The 14360-nt window shown below is 39.4% G+C and overlaps 1 protein-coding gene across 1 annotated transcript in view; it reads right to left on the bottom strand.

Moving 5' to 3' along the window:
* The window catches only part of MGAT4A (alpha-1,3-mannosyl-glycoprotein 4-beta-N-acetylglucosaminyltransferase A), a 69494-nt gene that overhangs the window by 22482 nt on the left and 32652 nt on the right, over window positions 1–14360 (bottom strand). Inside the window, exons 4-8 of the mRNA XM_063304979.1 lie at window positions 13863–14003; window positions 9111–9244; window positions 2217–2263; window positions 1397–1510; window positions 132–207 (exon numbers count right to left, since the gene is read on the bottom strand). Of these exons, the coding sequence (XP_063161049.1) occupies window positions 132–207; window positions 1397–1510; window positions 2217–2263; window positions 9111–9244; window positions 13863–14003 (512 nt within the window). The remainder of the gene's footprint in view (window positions 1–131; window positions 208–1396; window positions 1511–2216; window positions 2264–9110; window positions 9245–13862; window positions 14004–14360) is intronic.

The raw sequence follows: 14360 nt of genomic DNA, 5'->3' as shown, positions 1-14360 counted from the left end.
TACTAGGCCTAAAGGTCAATTTGATAAATAATGAGGTTACAAAATACTCAGTATGCCACGTTCATTATTATCCATGTTAAAACATATTTTGGATATTCATTTTTATAATTCAGAATAGAAAAACAATTTACCTGAATGTAGTAAACACCCTTTTTCTGTGCATACATCATAAGAAAACAGTAATCCAGATTTTGCTTTGTCCGCCATCTAAAATTAAATATTTAATGTTACTGATTTTGCATGCGAGCAGACAGACGAAACATAGGCTAAGACTTGAAGCATAAACACAAATTTTAGTTTTTATTTTAGCAATGAATGAGCACAGGTAATCCTCACTGTCTCCCTCCGGCACCCACAGCGATTCCCAGGAATCTCACCATCAACCACTTCACTGGAACCTCTGGAGAGGCCAATTACGTGAAGTCTGTCGGTAAACAGTTGTTCCTTTTGAATTTCATTTCCTTTTGCAGCTTCCTACATGCCTTTTCTTGGGAAAATCTGCCCTGTTGGTGCAATGGCACCAGTGAAAAGTTGTTCCCTACCCTCCTTCCTCTAGCACAGGAGCCTTTGATGGACTTTAGTTTCTTTTGCCACTGGAAAGGCAACTTTGGATGATGCCCTTCAAAAGTATTGCAGATCCTGTTCATGGTTCTCCTGTGCCATATTTAGGTTGGTTTGGTATGCATCTAATTTCAAGGAAGTGTAACCCCATATCCTAATCTGTAGCACACTGGTTCTGGTTAAATTCTGCCCCAAATCCTAGCAGACATTACTGAAGAAACATGTGCTTCTAGTGCTAGAATTGCAGAGTCAATAGGCATTATAGAACGTTTTTCTAGCCATTATTTAATCCGAAATATACCTCTGCTACATCTGCTTAGTCACCAAATACCACAGCAGCAGCTCAAAAATGATCCGACTTCAATGACAATAAACACAATGCCAAGCTAAGCATTTGCAGACCAAAAGAAAAGGCTACAACAGCAAAACCTACAACATTATAATGAGAAAGCTAAAAGATCAGCTTTAAATATGGAAAAAAACCCTTCTCAATTACTTTTCCCCAAGACTCCTCAAGAGGTCATGTTTGAAGATAAATATTCCTGAAGAATAGCGTAAGCTGTCTTTCCTCAACAATGTGCCCTCCATATATGGGGAGTTTCATATTCTGTAACCAACATGGCCAATGGCTGAGGACTATGGAAATTGTAGTTCCTGCATATCTGAAGGGCCCCAAATTAGGAAAGATACTGGATATAAAACATGCAACACAGACGCTCAGCAGCCTGATTCTGGGCCTGGTGTACCCCACATTCTCAAATGCAATATACAAATTAACAGAACCCTACACTGTTATGACCAAAGTAGTTCTCACCTGCAAGAAAAAAATCCTTACCTGACTCTTTCTTTTGAGTCTCCAAATGTCTCTTTTAGATTTTTCATGTCAGGATAGTAGAATGCAGGGGGAGCTATTATTTCCACTAAACCAGAACGAATTTCTGTAGAAAACCTGGGGTTGGAAAAGTCAGCTTTGTTATTTTATGTTCAAGGAAGCACTATACTTCAAACATCTAATGTGATGAATGTTGGGTTCAACTTTCTATTCAGCCATGAAACAAAATGGAGCGCGCTTGGCAAGTTAATATATTATTCTAGCCCAACTGCTGATGTCAACCTACATGTAAAATTGTCAATACCACCTGGGACCAAATATGAATGAAGTGACTTTTATGTTCACTAAGCTCTTTGATGTTTCCCTCCCACAGCAAGTCCCAATCTCCCTTGAAAAACAGTTTCTGAGGTTGGAAACTCTACCTCTACATAATTAATGCAGCATCTTGTCTGAAACCACTTGCAATTATCAATGGAATAGTCTACAGAAGTAGATACATATTTCACAAAACTGATATTAACTTCTTAAGTATTTAGGCAGTCTCTTTTATACTTTAGCACTAACATAAAACCTTTAATGTAGATATCACGCAATGTTTATTTCATGCCTGATATCTACATTCATGACTGCCTGAATTTATACTGTAATTCCACTTGCTGTTTTAGAAGGAAAGTTACTTCAATGTTCAATGTAGCTATTTAACTGCCTGATGTAACACATTACACAAGCATATGTAGAAATTTCACTTTTGAATTCTAAGTTCTGTAGCAAAAAGCGGGTAATCCAAAATATTTTAGTGATAACTTATATAAATTAAACTTACTCATTTTCGAGGTTTGCTACAACACCATTTATATAGTCAAGATCTGTCTAGAAAAAAAGGAAAGCAACATCTTTACACATCATATGGTTAATTAGTTTGACGACTGCATAGTTTACATACCCATTGTTGCTCTTCAAGCAGGAGCAGAAATACCAACACTTATTTTTCAACCAAAAGGCTAGCATGACATTAAATTCCCAAATGTATTCGTTCATTAACACCATACAAAAGGATTATTTTCTTGTCATAGATAATGGCCAGCAGAACATTCAATTCAATTCTACAAGTTGCCTTTATACATTTAGCATGTTTACTTTTAATTAAACAATGCCAGTGTTAGAGCCATGAGGTCAAACAGCACTTGAATGGTAATATAATACCCATGCTTTGCCTCAATTGTGAATGACACAGATATTTTAAAGCACAGTTTTTGTTGGCAAAATCAAAAGCAGGATAGTTCGAAAAAGATTCTTTCCTCTGATTCCATGTGTTTGATTGAGAAAAGCAGCAATTTAAATATAGGCCCTTCACTTACAATACACAATGGGCACATGTATTTTGGGTACTCTACCCAAATTGTCCTTTCCCATGATGCCTGCTTGTTTTGATTATGAGATGGCTTATCTCTCTACTGAGACTGAAACAAAACTGGAAGGGGGGGAATGTGAATTGCAATGCTGGGTTTATGAGTGGTCTGTTTTTCTCTTGCCTTTGTTTTCACTTAATTGCACCCCTAATTCCTACACACAAGCAAGGCATCCACTGCATTCTATGTTAAGAATACAGGCAGCCCTATTAAAATCCTTCTAGTTAGCTTTATAATCTCTGTGAAAAAAACCAGTCCAGCATGATTTCTTCTGTATACTTAAGTAGTATAAATGGCACTATTGCTTCATTCAGTCCCAATTTCTGGGTTCAAGCTAACTATTTCTTTCTCTACCAGCATGTACACACACAGAGAAGTTCTATGCTGTAATCTGCAATCATGGCTAAAGCTACTGTGGAAAGTTGTTGGTAGTCCTTTGCGTTCAAAGAAGGCACACTGATGTGCAGTTCATCTGTGGACACAGAGGTGGCTCTGCAGTTCCACTCTGGAAGCACAGAGTCTAGCACAATGGGCGCACTGGAGTCCATTGTTGTAGTAATTGTGGGTGTTATTTAGTGACGCCACTCATGGTTTTCTATCAGTTTTTGGCGGTGTCTGGCTTCAAAGCTGGTGGAGGCTTCATAGCACAGGACTCGCCAGCAGGTTCTGTCAGCAGCCGCAGCTTCTACTTCCCTTGGCTGGATGTCACAGTGGCATAGGGTTTCTTTCACAACATCTTTGTAGCGCTGCGTGGTCCACCTCAAGGTCTTTTCCCAGACTCCAGTACACCATAGAGCAACTGGTGAGGCATACGGTGATCATCCATTCTGATGACATGTCCCACCCACCACTTCTGGGCTCTATAATCAGGGACTCAATGCTGGCGGACTCCGCACAATCCAAGACCTCCAGGATGGAGATACGGTCTTGCCAACGAATTCCAAGGATGGAGCGGAGAGCATGCAAAGTACCAGGCTGTAAAAATGCCATTAAGATATCCTCTCAGCATCTCAGCTAGCTCAGATTTTTGAACAGAAACAGAAGATAGCTCCCCCTTCTCACAACAACTGCTAACATACATGCAGCATATACTAAAAATATAAACAGGGGAACTGTTGGCAGTTTATTATCTTTTTCTATTGCATGGAGTGGAGCAAAGGGAGATTTTGTTATTCTATGACTGCAGCAGCTGATGAGGCAGGAAACATTTTCAGATCCATCTTTCGAACTTTTCTACTGGTCAACTTAAGAGAGAATTGACTGGTGATGGTGCTTCCTGCCTGTTCTCAGTGTTTCAAGGCCAGCAGAAGTAAAAATGCTAGAAAATCAACTTTAGATTGATTTGTGAGAGTTCAGGGACAGAAAAAGAGTGAAAAATATGTCGTGTGGATATGATCTTAGTTATATGTATCCTATAAAACTTTTATCTACCCAAAGAACCATATTCTACACTATTAGAAAGCAACAGTAGCATAATATTCCTGTAAAATAAAGGAAGATGAAGCATAACACTTACTCTTATATTACGTGTTCTGGGTATGCACCATTTTATTACCTTCATAGAAAAAATATTGACCAAAGTGCTCTTCCATCTCAAGTGTGCCTAACAATTTCAAAACTATACAAACCTAGCCAAGGTAGTTTCACTTTGCACGGCACTACCCAAGGTTGTGAATTCTCTATCTCGCATTTTCTTGACCTAAGTTACACCTATAGTAAAACAGCTACAGTACCTGCCTCACAAAGTAGCACGTACATGGCTAACCTTGGCTGGATTGTGCAGCTAGGTTAGTACTTAAATGGGAGACCTCCGGAAATATCAGGATAAAAGCTAAACTGGGATATTAAAAAAACAACAACAACCTGGATGAAGTCAATAGTAAACCACTTCTGTAATTGTGCCAAGTAAACTATATGGACATATCCATAAATTCACCACGAGTTTGACTTAAAGAGTTAACTCAGAAGTAACCTACTGCAGCAATGCTATTTCCTTCCTCACCTACACGTACATAGATAATGAGAGAATATTATGTTGGCAAGAAGAAGTGATTCAACCAAAGACTGGTTTCTTAAAAATTTGCAAAAAACCCCCCCTGCTTTATAAAATGGTTTTTTCTCAAATAAAATTATTTCATTTTTCAGAATATTCATTTGGAGGTAAACCTCATAATTAACTTATTCTGATTAACCATTCAGATTTACCTCTTTCTTTTTAAAATTATGAATCTGCTTTAAGTAAGACTATTTGAGTTTTGAAAGGCATTATTATTTATTTCAGTACAATCAAAGAATTTCAATGTGAGTGACTCACTGAAATAAACATTACGTTATTTAGGGCCAGCATTTTTATAATTCCATTTTCTTAATATCAGAATTTGCAGGTTTATTTTGCAGGCACTAAAATACATTGAGAACTATTTGGATCAATTGATTAAATATTCAGAGTTCTTCAAAAAAAATCTAACCATGTCAACATTATATTGTTCATGCTAAAGTAGTTATTTTGAACGTGCAACCCCATAAGCCATCATGCTGTCCTTTGTAAACAAGAAAAAAGAGAAGAAAGGAATCTATATAGTTAAACAAATTAAATCAAACCCAATTCAATTTAAATATATCACTCCATATAAAGAAACTGGCTTAACAACAAAAAAAAGAGCTTTGAAGGCCAATAATCCAGCGTATTTGTTCTATGCAATTCATAAACAGCAAATGTTTCAGTTCATCACTCACTTGATATGATTCTGGTTTGTTGGGCCAGAAAAGAAAGTTGGAGCACCCCAGCAACAACTCTGTAACTTCAGAGGAGTTTCCATAAAAGGCATGAGTTAGATTCAGAAAGAAGCAGACAGAAATGAATTTTCCTGCCGTTTCTCTCCCAGCCAGAACCCAAAGCTCACAAAAATATTGTTTCAGAAACACAAAGGACAAAGGGGAAAAACATGCTGTACTTTAGGAGCGGACACAAGACGGCTGGCCTCTTAATCTTATACACATGGAACCCTACCGTCTTTTATATGCTGTTCAGAGGCGGACTGCATGGGATATGTAACTCCTGAATTAAGTTCTGTGCTGCTCCAGACTCAGTGCCAGTAACAGCTTCCGTTATTAAACACACACATATTATTATAACAGTCCAGCCTTGTTTCTGCAGAACTGGCTGCCATTAGCAAACAGAATATATTTTCCCCTAACGGTAAAACACTCAACAGTACTCATTTTGTGCAATTCAAGCCCTTTCACAAAGAAGCACGTGTATATTTTTAATGAAGCTTGCTTAAGCAATCTCCGTTATGAATAACAGTTATGATTCTACCTTGCCCTTAAAAGTCATTCCACACCAAAATACATCAGATTTGTGCAAGGTGTCTAGAATTCATCCGAACGCCAATAAAAGCCTTACTGTATACTTCAATATTGTATACTTGCTGGGGAAGAGGACGACTGGGGAAGGCAATGGCAAACCACCCCGCTATACAGTCTGCCAAGAAAACATCACAAAAGCGACGTCCCTCCAAAGGGTCAGACGTGACTCGGTGCTTGCACAGGGGACCTTTCACCTTTCACATACTTCAATAACAGAAACAGATCTGAGGCCGTTTTCATTTTTTGCATGAAATCTCACAAATCTTATGCCCCAAACAGCTGCACATAATAATGATCTGCTACTATTGCCCCATTCTCAATTTTTTCAACCACATCTCCTCTGCAATATGCAGCTGCAAAGAAAAACATTACAGTTGTGTTTGGACACCATGCAGATACAGACAATTAGGATATGATCTGTGCATTCTTATCTGTGAAATACGACCCTTTGAACTAACTGGATTACAGGTAGCCCTCGCTTAACAATCACAGTTGGGACTGGAATTTTAGTTGCTAAATGAAGCAGTCATTAAGCGAATCTGACCCAATTTTACAACCTTTTTTGTGGCACTCATTAAGCAAATCACTGTGGGCGTTAAGTGAGCCATGTGTTTGTTAAGCAAATCACATGGTTCCCTGTTGATTTTGCTTGCCAGGAAGGTCGAAAATGGGATGCTGCAATGGTCATAAATGCAAACTGGTTGCCAAGCACCCAAATCGTGATCACATGATCGCAGGGACGCTGTGATGGTCATAAGTGTGAGGACTGGTCATAAGTTGTTTTTTTCAGCACTGTCATAAGTCTGAACTGTCACTAAATGAATGGTTGTTGAGGAATACCTGTATTTTACTTTCTCTAGTCTAAACTGAACTTCATGTAGCATGCTACTCAGTCTAAATGTAGTATCTACTCCAAAGTTAAATGTGCATGAGAACAGAATAAATATAGCATTTGCTAGCTGTGAATGAATGTCCATGTCAGCATTAAGAAAAAATCTGAATGATCTCTGCAATAACAATAAAGTTTGGCAATTCTGAAAATTAATTTAACCATATTTTCTAGGTTGTATTCTTTCTTCAGAAATAATCCTGGAATCAGTCTTAATTCATTTCAGCAAATCACATTCACATTTATTTGTATTCATTTGTCTTGTCACCAATTGTCTAATACCAATTATACAATTTAATAGTCAAACATTAGCTGCTTGCTTAAAGATCCCATTCAAGTACCATAGGGAAGGACAAGCAATTTATTTTTATTTCCTGTGGAGGGAGAAAAGTTTTGTTAGTGCAAGACCTATGATAGCTCAGGGCAAAGCAGTTGTTTTTACTGCTCATTCTCAGCATGTTTCAAGTTTGATCACAGTAGGACATAAGTTTCAATATGTCATAGGTTATCTTAGAACTGTTTTTGAGGGAGTTGGGAGTGGAAATAATGGTTTGGAAGTGATAAAAGGGGACACAAGAAACACTACATGCTACGTGTGGGATGGGCATACTTCAGGTTTGGACATTATAGTTTGCTCTTTATTAAAACTCCAAGTTCTGTCAACTAAAGCCAGATAAAAAGTTATGCAGTTAGAAAGGACTGAGCCTGGGAATTTGCTCTGAGTGCTTGACCCTAATGGATCTCATTATCTTCCCCTACAGAAATCTAATCCTTCACAAGCATTTCCTCTCAATGCTGAGGGAAAAAATGGAAAGAATTTGTTGTATCCATTGTTTAAAAAATGGAAACCAGAGGTCTTTTCCAATCTGGTTCAGATAATCCAAGATCTACAGGTAAAATCTTAATCTGCCTTCTACCTTGCACCCCCAACCCCGTGTTACATCTAAGAGATAAACCTTAGAACAGCCTGAAAATATGTATTTGAATTTTTAATTTAAAAAACCTGTTTAACATCTAAATGAAGCCACCACGTGAGGTCATCCTATGGTTTGGGGTGAGGTATCGCTAGTATGCTGATGATACTCAGCTTTATATCTCTACCCCAGGCTGCCTTAGTGATGCAGTGGAAGTTCTGTCTCAGTGCCTGGAGGCTGCGTAGGCCTGGATGGAGCTCAAAAGGCTTCTGCTGAACTCAAGCAAGACTGAGTGGCTTTGGGGTTTTGGACCTTCTGGTTTTGGGGACCTTCCATCTTTGGTTCTGGATGGAGTGGCACTGCTCCAGACAGACCCAGTGTGCAATCTGGGGGTCCTCCTGGACTTGCAGCTCCTGCTCAAGGAGCAGGTGGCAGCTGTGGCTAGGAGGGCCTTTGCACAGCTTTGGGGTATGCACCAGTTGCACCCATTCCTGGATCGGAGGACCCTGCTCACGGTCACTCACGCCCTCATAACCTCCATATTGGACTATTGCAACATGTTCTACATGGGGCTGCCCTTGAAGAGCATTCAGAAGCTTCAACTGGTGCAGAATTTGGGGGTGGGGACAGTTAATGGCATCAGTTTTTCAGCACATGAGACACCACTGCCCCATGAGCTACATTGGTTTCCAGTGTGCTTCCTGGTGCAATTCAGGGTGCTGTCAGTTACCCTTCAAGCCCTTCATGACTTGAGTTTGCTCTACTTATCGGACTCTCTCTCCCCAATTGTTTCTACCTGACCCACCCGGTCTGGCAGGAGGGACATGCTCTGGGTGCCATCAGCTAAGGAGTTTCAGCTGGGGGGTCCAGGAGGAGCCATTCCACCTGAGATTAGGTTAGCTCTGACCCTAATGGCCTTGGTTTGGTGCCTGGGACTGGGTCCCCGGAAGTGTGATGGAGCCCATCTCTTGGCTTTGTTAACAGTTCTTTTATGATACCGGGTTGCTACAGTATGTGTTTATTTTATATTATGTATTTTATTTGTTTTTTATCTATTTTATTGTAAGCCGCCCAGAGCCATGTATGTGTGATGGGCAGCTATATAAATCAAATAAATAAATAAATATTTGAATTACCTCTCCTATGAAAACGATCATAACACAGTCCAATTTCTCCTCTGGCGACAACTTGTCAATCAGTGAGTGAAGTGTTTCAGTAAGGTAAGATTTTACTTTTCTCTTGACAGTCGGAATCCCCATTACTATAGAAACTAAAAACAAATAAGAGGAAATCAGTTTCCTTGAACAGGAAAGAAATGGTTTATTGTGCAGTTTTTTAAAAAACTCATAAGATGTTATTGATTGCCTTTTGGATTATTCTGCTTTGTTTTCTGTTCCCTTAATATGTAGCCCAGAGCATTTCCAAAATTACAGGTATAATGAAAACAGGATGCATAAAAAAGAGCATTGATAAAAATGATTAATTCATGAAGAAACAGCAGTTAAAACCTCAATGCTTTAGTCTCTCTTTGGCCAGAAAAATCAATACTCTTCAGAAGCTTGAACATGGAATTTTACCGCTAGGTCCTCATATTTTAAGTCTGAACACCCAAAAATGTGTTTATGAGAACTACTGTGTCTGCAGACACCTCCTTTGCTACTGCTATAATGCCCCATCTGACTTCCTGAGAAAGCTTAGGTTTTAATTAGAAAAAATTAAAATGGAAGATGGAACATTGCTAAACAAATCACTAGCCTCAAGTATCATTTTTTTATTTCCAGCAGTACCTCTGGGCCTCCCATATACATTTCAAATGGCTGCAATCTGATGCTTTCTTTAGGAGAATAGCATGTGTCTGGGAAAACAAATAGTGAGAAGAACGTGATGTAACAGTGGGGAGCATCCTTGGTGTTTATGTGACAGCATGAAGCATGCTCATCATTTATGGCTTTTTTGCAACCAGTCTTGTCTTCCATGACAACCACTTGGTAGGAGTGCTTATTGTGTGCTCTTAATATCCCAGATGTGTGCAATGCCCCCCAAAGGTGGAGATGCATGCTTTGAGTTCTGAACCCATAGCCACATATGGCCCCATGCCCCCACCAAAAGTTGTCACTATTTTGCAAATTTTAATCTGTTAGAGAAAATTAAATTAAACCAAAATCAGTTTTGTCCCAACGTCCACCCATTTTGGTTATGTCCTTCAAGACCAAATGCAATTCTCCCACTAAAAAAGGTTGGGCACTTCTCTTTTACACAATCCATTATCAATTAAACAATTAAAATCATTAGTATCACAAGGCTGTTTATTCCTCAGGTCATCCAATCAAAAGCTATCCTTCCTCCCACAACTCATAATTCAAGGAGAGCAGCTTTCCTTGAAACACCAGATTAGGGACAGATTGTTGGGGAGAAAATCTATCTATGTGGTCGCTAACAGTCAACAGTGACTTGATGGCACATAATCAATCAATCAATCAAGATTTCACACTTATCAGTGCATGCTGAAATTTGTAATAATTGGCCTGTTTAGTACCAATGCTCCATATGAAATTTTTTGCATGATAAATGTAGAAAATCATACAGAATGTGTGAAGAGATTGGGCAGCAGCTAGTGGTCTGAAATTGCCCAAGATCTGTTAATTTTTCTTTCCATGCTTTTCTTCCTAGAAAGCATATTTAAATGTTTAAATGTTTAAATGTGTATCTAAATCTAAAATCCATAAAATAGAAGATTCCATAAAATATAAGCAGTATTTTAATATAAAACACTCAAGTTCAAATTTCAGTGAATTTCTAATGTGACAGTTTTGCAATGCCCAGAGTCCCAGATTTTAAAATTAACCATTTTTCCAGCAATCACATGAGAAAGACAGATATCCTTTGTCCATCATTTAAAACAGGTTGCATGCATACACGGAGTTTGTTATAAATCTTAATGCATGATCATGTGTCTTTCATGCTAAACATGCATTAGAACACAGAAAACTTGTTGCTTCAAAAGAGTGTAAAGCCTGTAAGATGCAATTTCTCACTAAAGCTGATTACTATATAAAAAAAAATAAGCCATCCAAAATTAGGCAAGGAATACATCATACCCAGGGTACAAAATTAGTAGTATAAGCAAAGCAACCCAATATTGTACCTATCCAACAAGGTTGTACAGAATGGGCATGCTGCAGGTTCCCTCTCCAAAACAACGGTGCCTAATGGGACCTAGGAAATTTATTTATTTATTTATAAATTTATTCACCGCCCATCTCCCCCTCATGGGGGACTCTGGGCGGTTTACAATAAAATGCAGTTAAAACTTAAAACCATTTCAATATGACAATACAATAAAATAAGAATATAGTAAAATCTAAGTGGCAAGAGATTTTAATCAGTCCACGAGTGTAGGACGCCCCTCAAAATCACTTAGGGCACTAGCCAGCCCAAGGTATAACTATTCCCCCTCCCATTCCAAGCCTGCTGACAAAACCAGGTCTTTAGTCGTTTTCGGAAGTCCAGGAGCAAAGGGGCCTGTCGGACCTCTGGGGGAAGGATGTTCCAAAGGGCGGGAGCTACAGCAGAGAAGGCACGCTTCCGAGACCCCGTTAGATGAAATTCTTTTATAGATGGGGTCTGTAACACGCCCTCCCTGCATGACCGGGTGGGGCGGGTCAATGTAATAGGGATGAGACGGTCCCTCAGATATCCTGGTCCCATGCCATGTAGGGCTTTAAAGGTGATAACCAACACCTTGAATTGGACCTGGAAGCAAACTGGGACCCAGTGCAGCTCACGCAACAAAGGTGTTACATGTGCAAATCTTGGAGCACCCAAGATTGTCCGTGCGGCTGCATTCTGAATCAGCTGAAGCTTCCGGATACTCTTCAAGGGTAGCCCCATGTAGAGTGCATTACAGTAGTCTATCTGGGAGATGACCAGGACATGAGTGACTGTTCGAAGGGCCTCTCGGTCCAGGAAGGGGTGTAACTGGCGCACAACACGGACTTGGGCAAAGGCCCTCCTGGCCACGACTGCCACCTGCTCTTCGAGCAGGAGTCGTGAGTCCAAGAGGACCCCCCAAGTTACGCACCGGGTCTGTCTGGGGCAGTGCAACCCCATTCAGTACTAAAGATGACAAATTCCTGGCATGTGAGGTGCCATTAATCCACAGCCACTCCGTCTTACTAGGGTTCAGTCGAAGCCTGTTGCTCCCCATCCAGGCCCCCACAGCACCCAGGCACTCGGAAAGGGTGGTCACAGCATTACTTCACCAGGGATGGAGATATACAATTGGGTGTCATCAGCATACTGATGATACCTCATCCCATGGTGACGGATGATCTCGCCCAGCGGTTTCATGTAGATGTTAAAAAGGAGAGGGGAGAGTACCGATCCCTGCAGCACCCCACAAAGAAGGGGCCGTGGGGCTGACCTCTCCTCCCCTATTACCACTGACTGGGACCGGCGGTTTAGTGACCACAATTGGGACCAGCAACTTGGTCGTTAAGTGAAGCAGTTGCTAAGTGAAATTGCAACTGTGCTTATGATCTTTCTTCAGCTTTTCCTTGCTCTATAGCCCTGCAGAGGTCATAAATGCAAGGATTGGTCACAAAGTTACTTTTCCATCACCATCATAACTGCGAATGGTCACTAAATGAGGCAGTCACTAAACAAGGACTATCTGTAAATAAATAACCATTATACATGGGAAAATACTGCCTTGCAAATATCCAAAATTCTAATCAGCATTTTTCAAGAGTGGTGTTCCTTACTGGTCCATTTTGCAGGACAAGCATTCAATAGTACCCCTTTCTGAAGATGATTTTGTATACTTATATAAAATATTGGATTTAGGTGTGAGGATTAAATTTTAAGAAGTAACATTCCCCTGCTGTGACACTGGAAAAGAGCAATCAAAATAGGAAAAAAGTAACTCTGACTGAATTCAAGGAATCCAATGTCTATTAGGCAATGAGTCCCACTACATTGATCTTATTCCTAAAGAAATTGTTGTTATCTGGACTGGAACTTTAATTTAATCTGTACATGTCTCTGAATAACTGGATGTAACAAGTAGAAATATGTACCATTCAAAAATAATTAAGAAAAAGTGCTTTGGAGTCTACATGAAACAGGAATCTACCTATCTGCTCTTTGTAAAGAAATCAATCCTTTTTCATGCTTCTGAAAAATTATTCAGTGCTTTAAGGAACCCACCCATTAAAAATAATGCAACTCTTAAAGTAGCCATAACTTTTCTCAGGCACATTATATCTTCAGGAATATAATTTCTGAGCAGACATTTACCATGATGTCTGAAGTCCTCTATTATAATGTGCATGTTCTCCTACTACATGTTCAATGCCCATTCTAATTAATCAGGAGTCGTTTGATCACATTATTTAAGCAAAGACAAATCAACAACTGAGTAAGATGATGATCAGGGTACATATGACATCTTATTAAAACTACTGATGCTGTTGAAATAGTTGTGAAAAACAGTCAACAAGATAAACTAGTCCAATTACCTATTTTATGTTTAAAGATCTATGAAAGCTACACAGCATCCAAATCTGCTAAATTATGATCTCCTCAAAATTTCACACATTGTTTTTTTAAAAATTAAGGCAAAAACATGCTGTTTCAAATCCACTGTTTTTATTATACCTTAACATCAAAACAGCAGGATCTGTATGAAACAATAAGGGAAAATGTTGAAAACAAACTTTTTCAAAAATTTGGATTCAAGCTGAATTCTAAGAGATGCCCAACAAAAGAAAATAAGAGTCCTTTCATTTTCTGTTTGTCAGAGGTCATACTGAATCTACTTAAAACAGAGTTTTATGTACATCCTTAAGTGCATCACACTGTCAACCATACTGATCTTGCTAGCTTACCTCCTGTTCGTCCAAGGCCAACATGTACAGAGGGTCGAAGGCTTCCTTCATTTTTCAACAAATGAGGCAAGTGGTAATATATATTTGGCACTTGAAGAGATCTTCTGCTTGTCAGCTCATTTAACAACTTTAATGTTTCATCTAAAAGCAAACACATGTGCACAGGGGACATACATTCACTGCTGGCACCTCCTTGAAGAAGCTGCATCTTTTCCTAGGCTCGCACACTACCAACATGTTCCAGGAAAATATGCATTTGAGTTAAGGAGGTTGCAACAAGATCTTTGCATACTCTTCCAACCTCCTCAATGCCTCCTTTATTCAAATAAATATCTTCCTGGGACTATGAATTTATCAGGCAAGCCCAGGAAAAGGGGCAGCTTCTTTAAGGAGGGGCTGACAGGTAGCAGCAAGCAAACCACACCCCTTCCAAAACACCCTTTCCTTTTAGGATCTAAATAGCTGCATAACTCTAACAAAATTTACATTATGGCTTAG

The sequence above is a fragment of the Candoia aspera genome, chromosome 5 (genome assembly GCF_035149785.1).
Source record: "Candoia aspera isolate rCanAsp1 chromosome 5, rCanAsp1.hap2, whole genome shotgun sequence".
NCBI classification, from domain to species: Eukaryota; Metazoa; Chordata; class Lepidosauria; order Squamata; family Boidae; genus Candoia; species Candoia aspera.
Note: the sequence above shows the minus strand (reverse complement) of the source record. Positions and strands in the feature narration are given on the sequence as shown.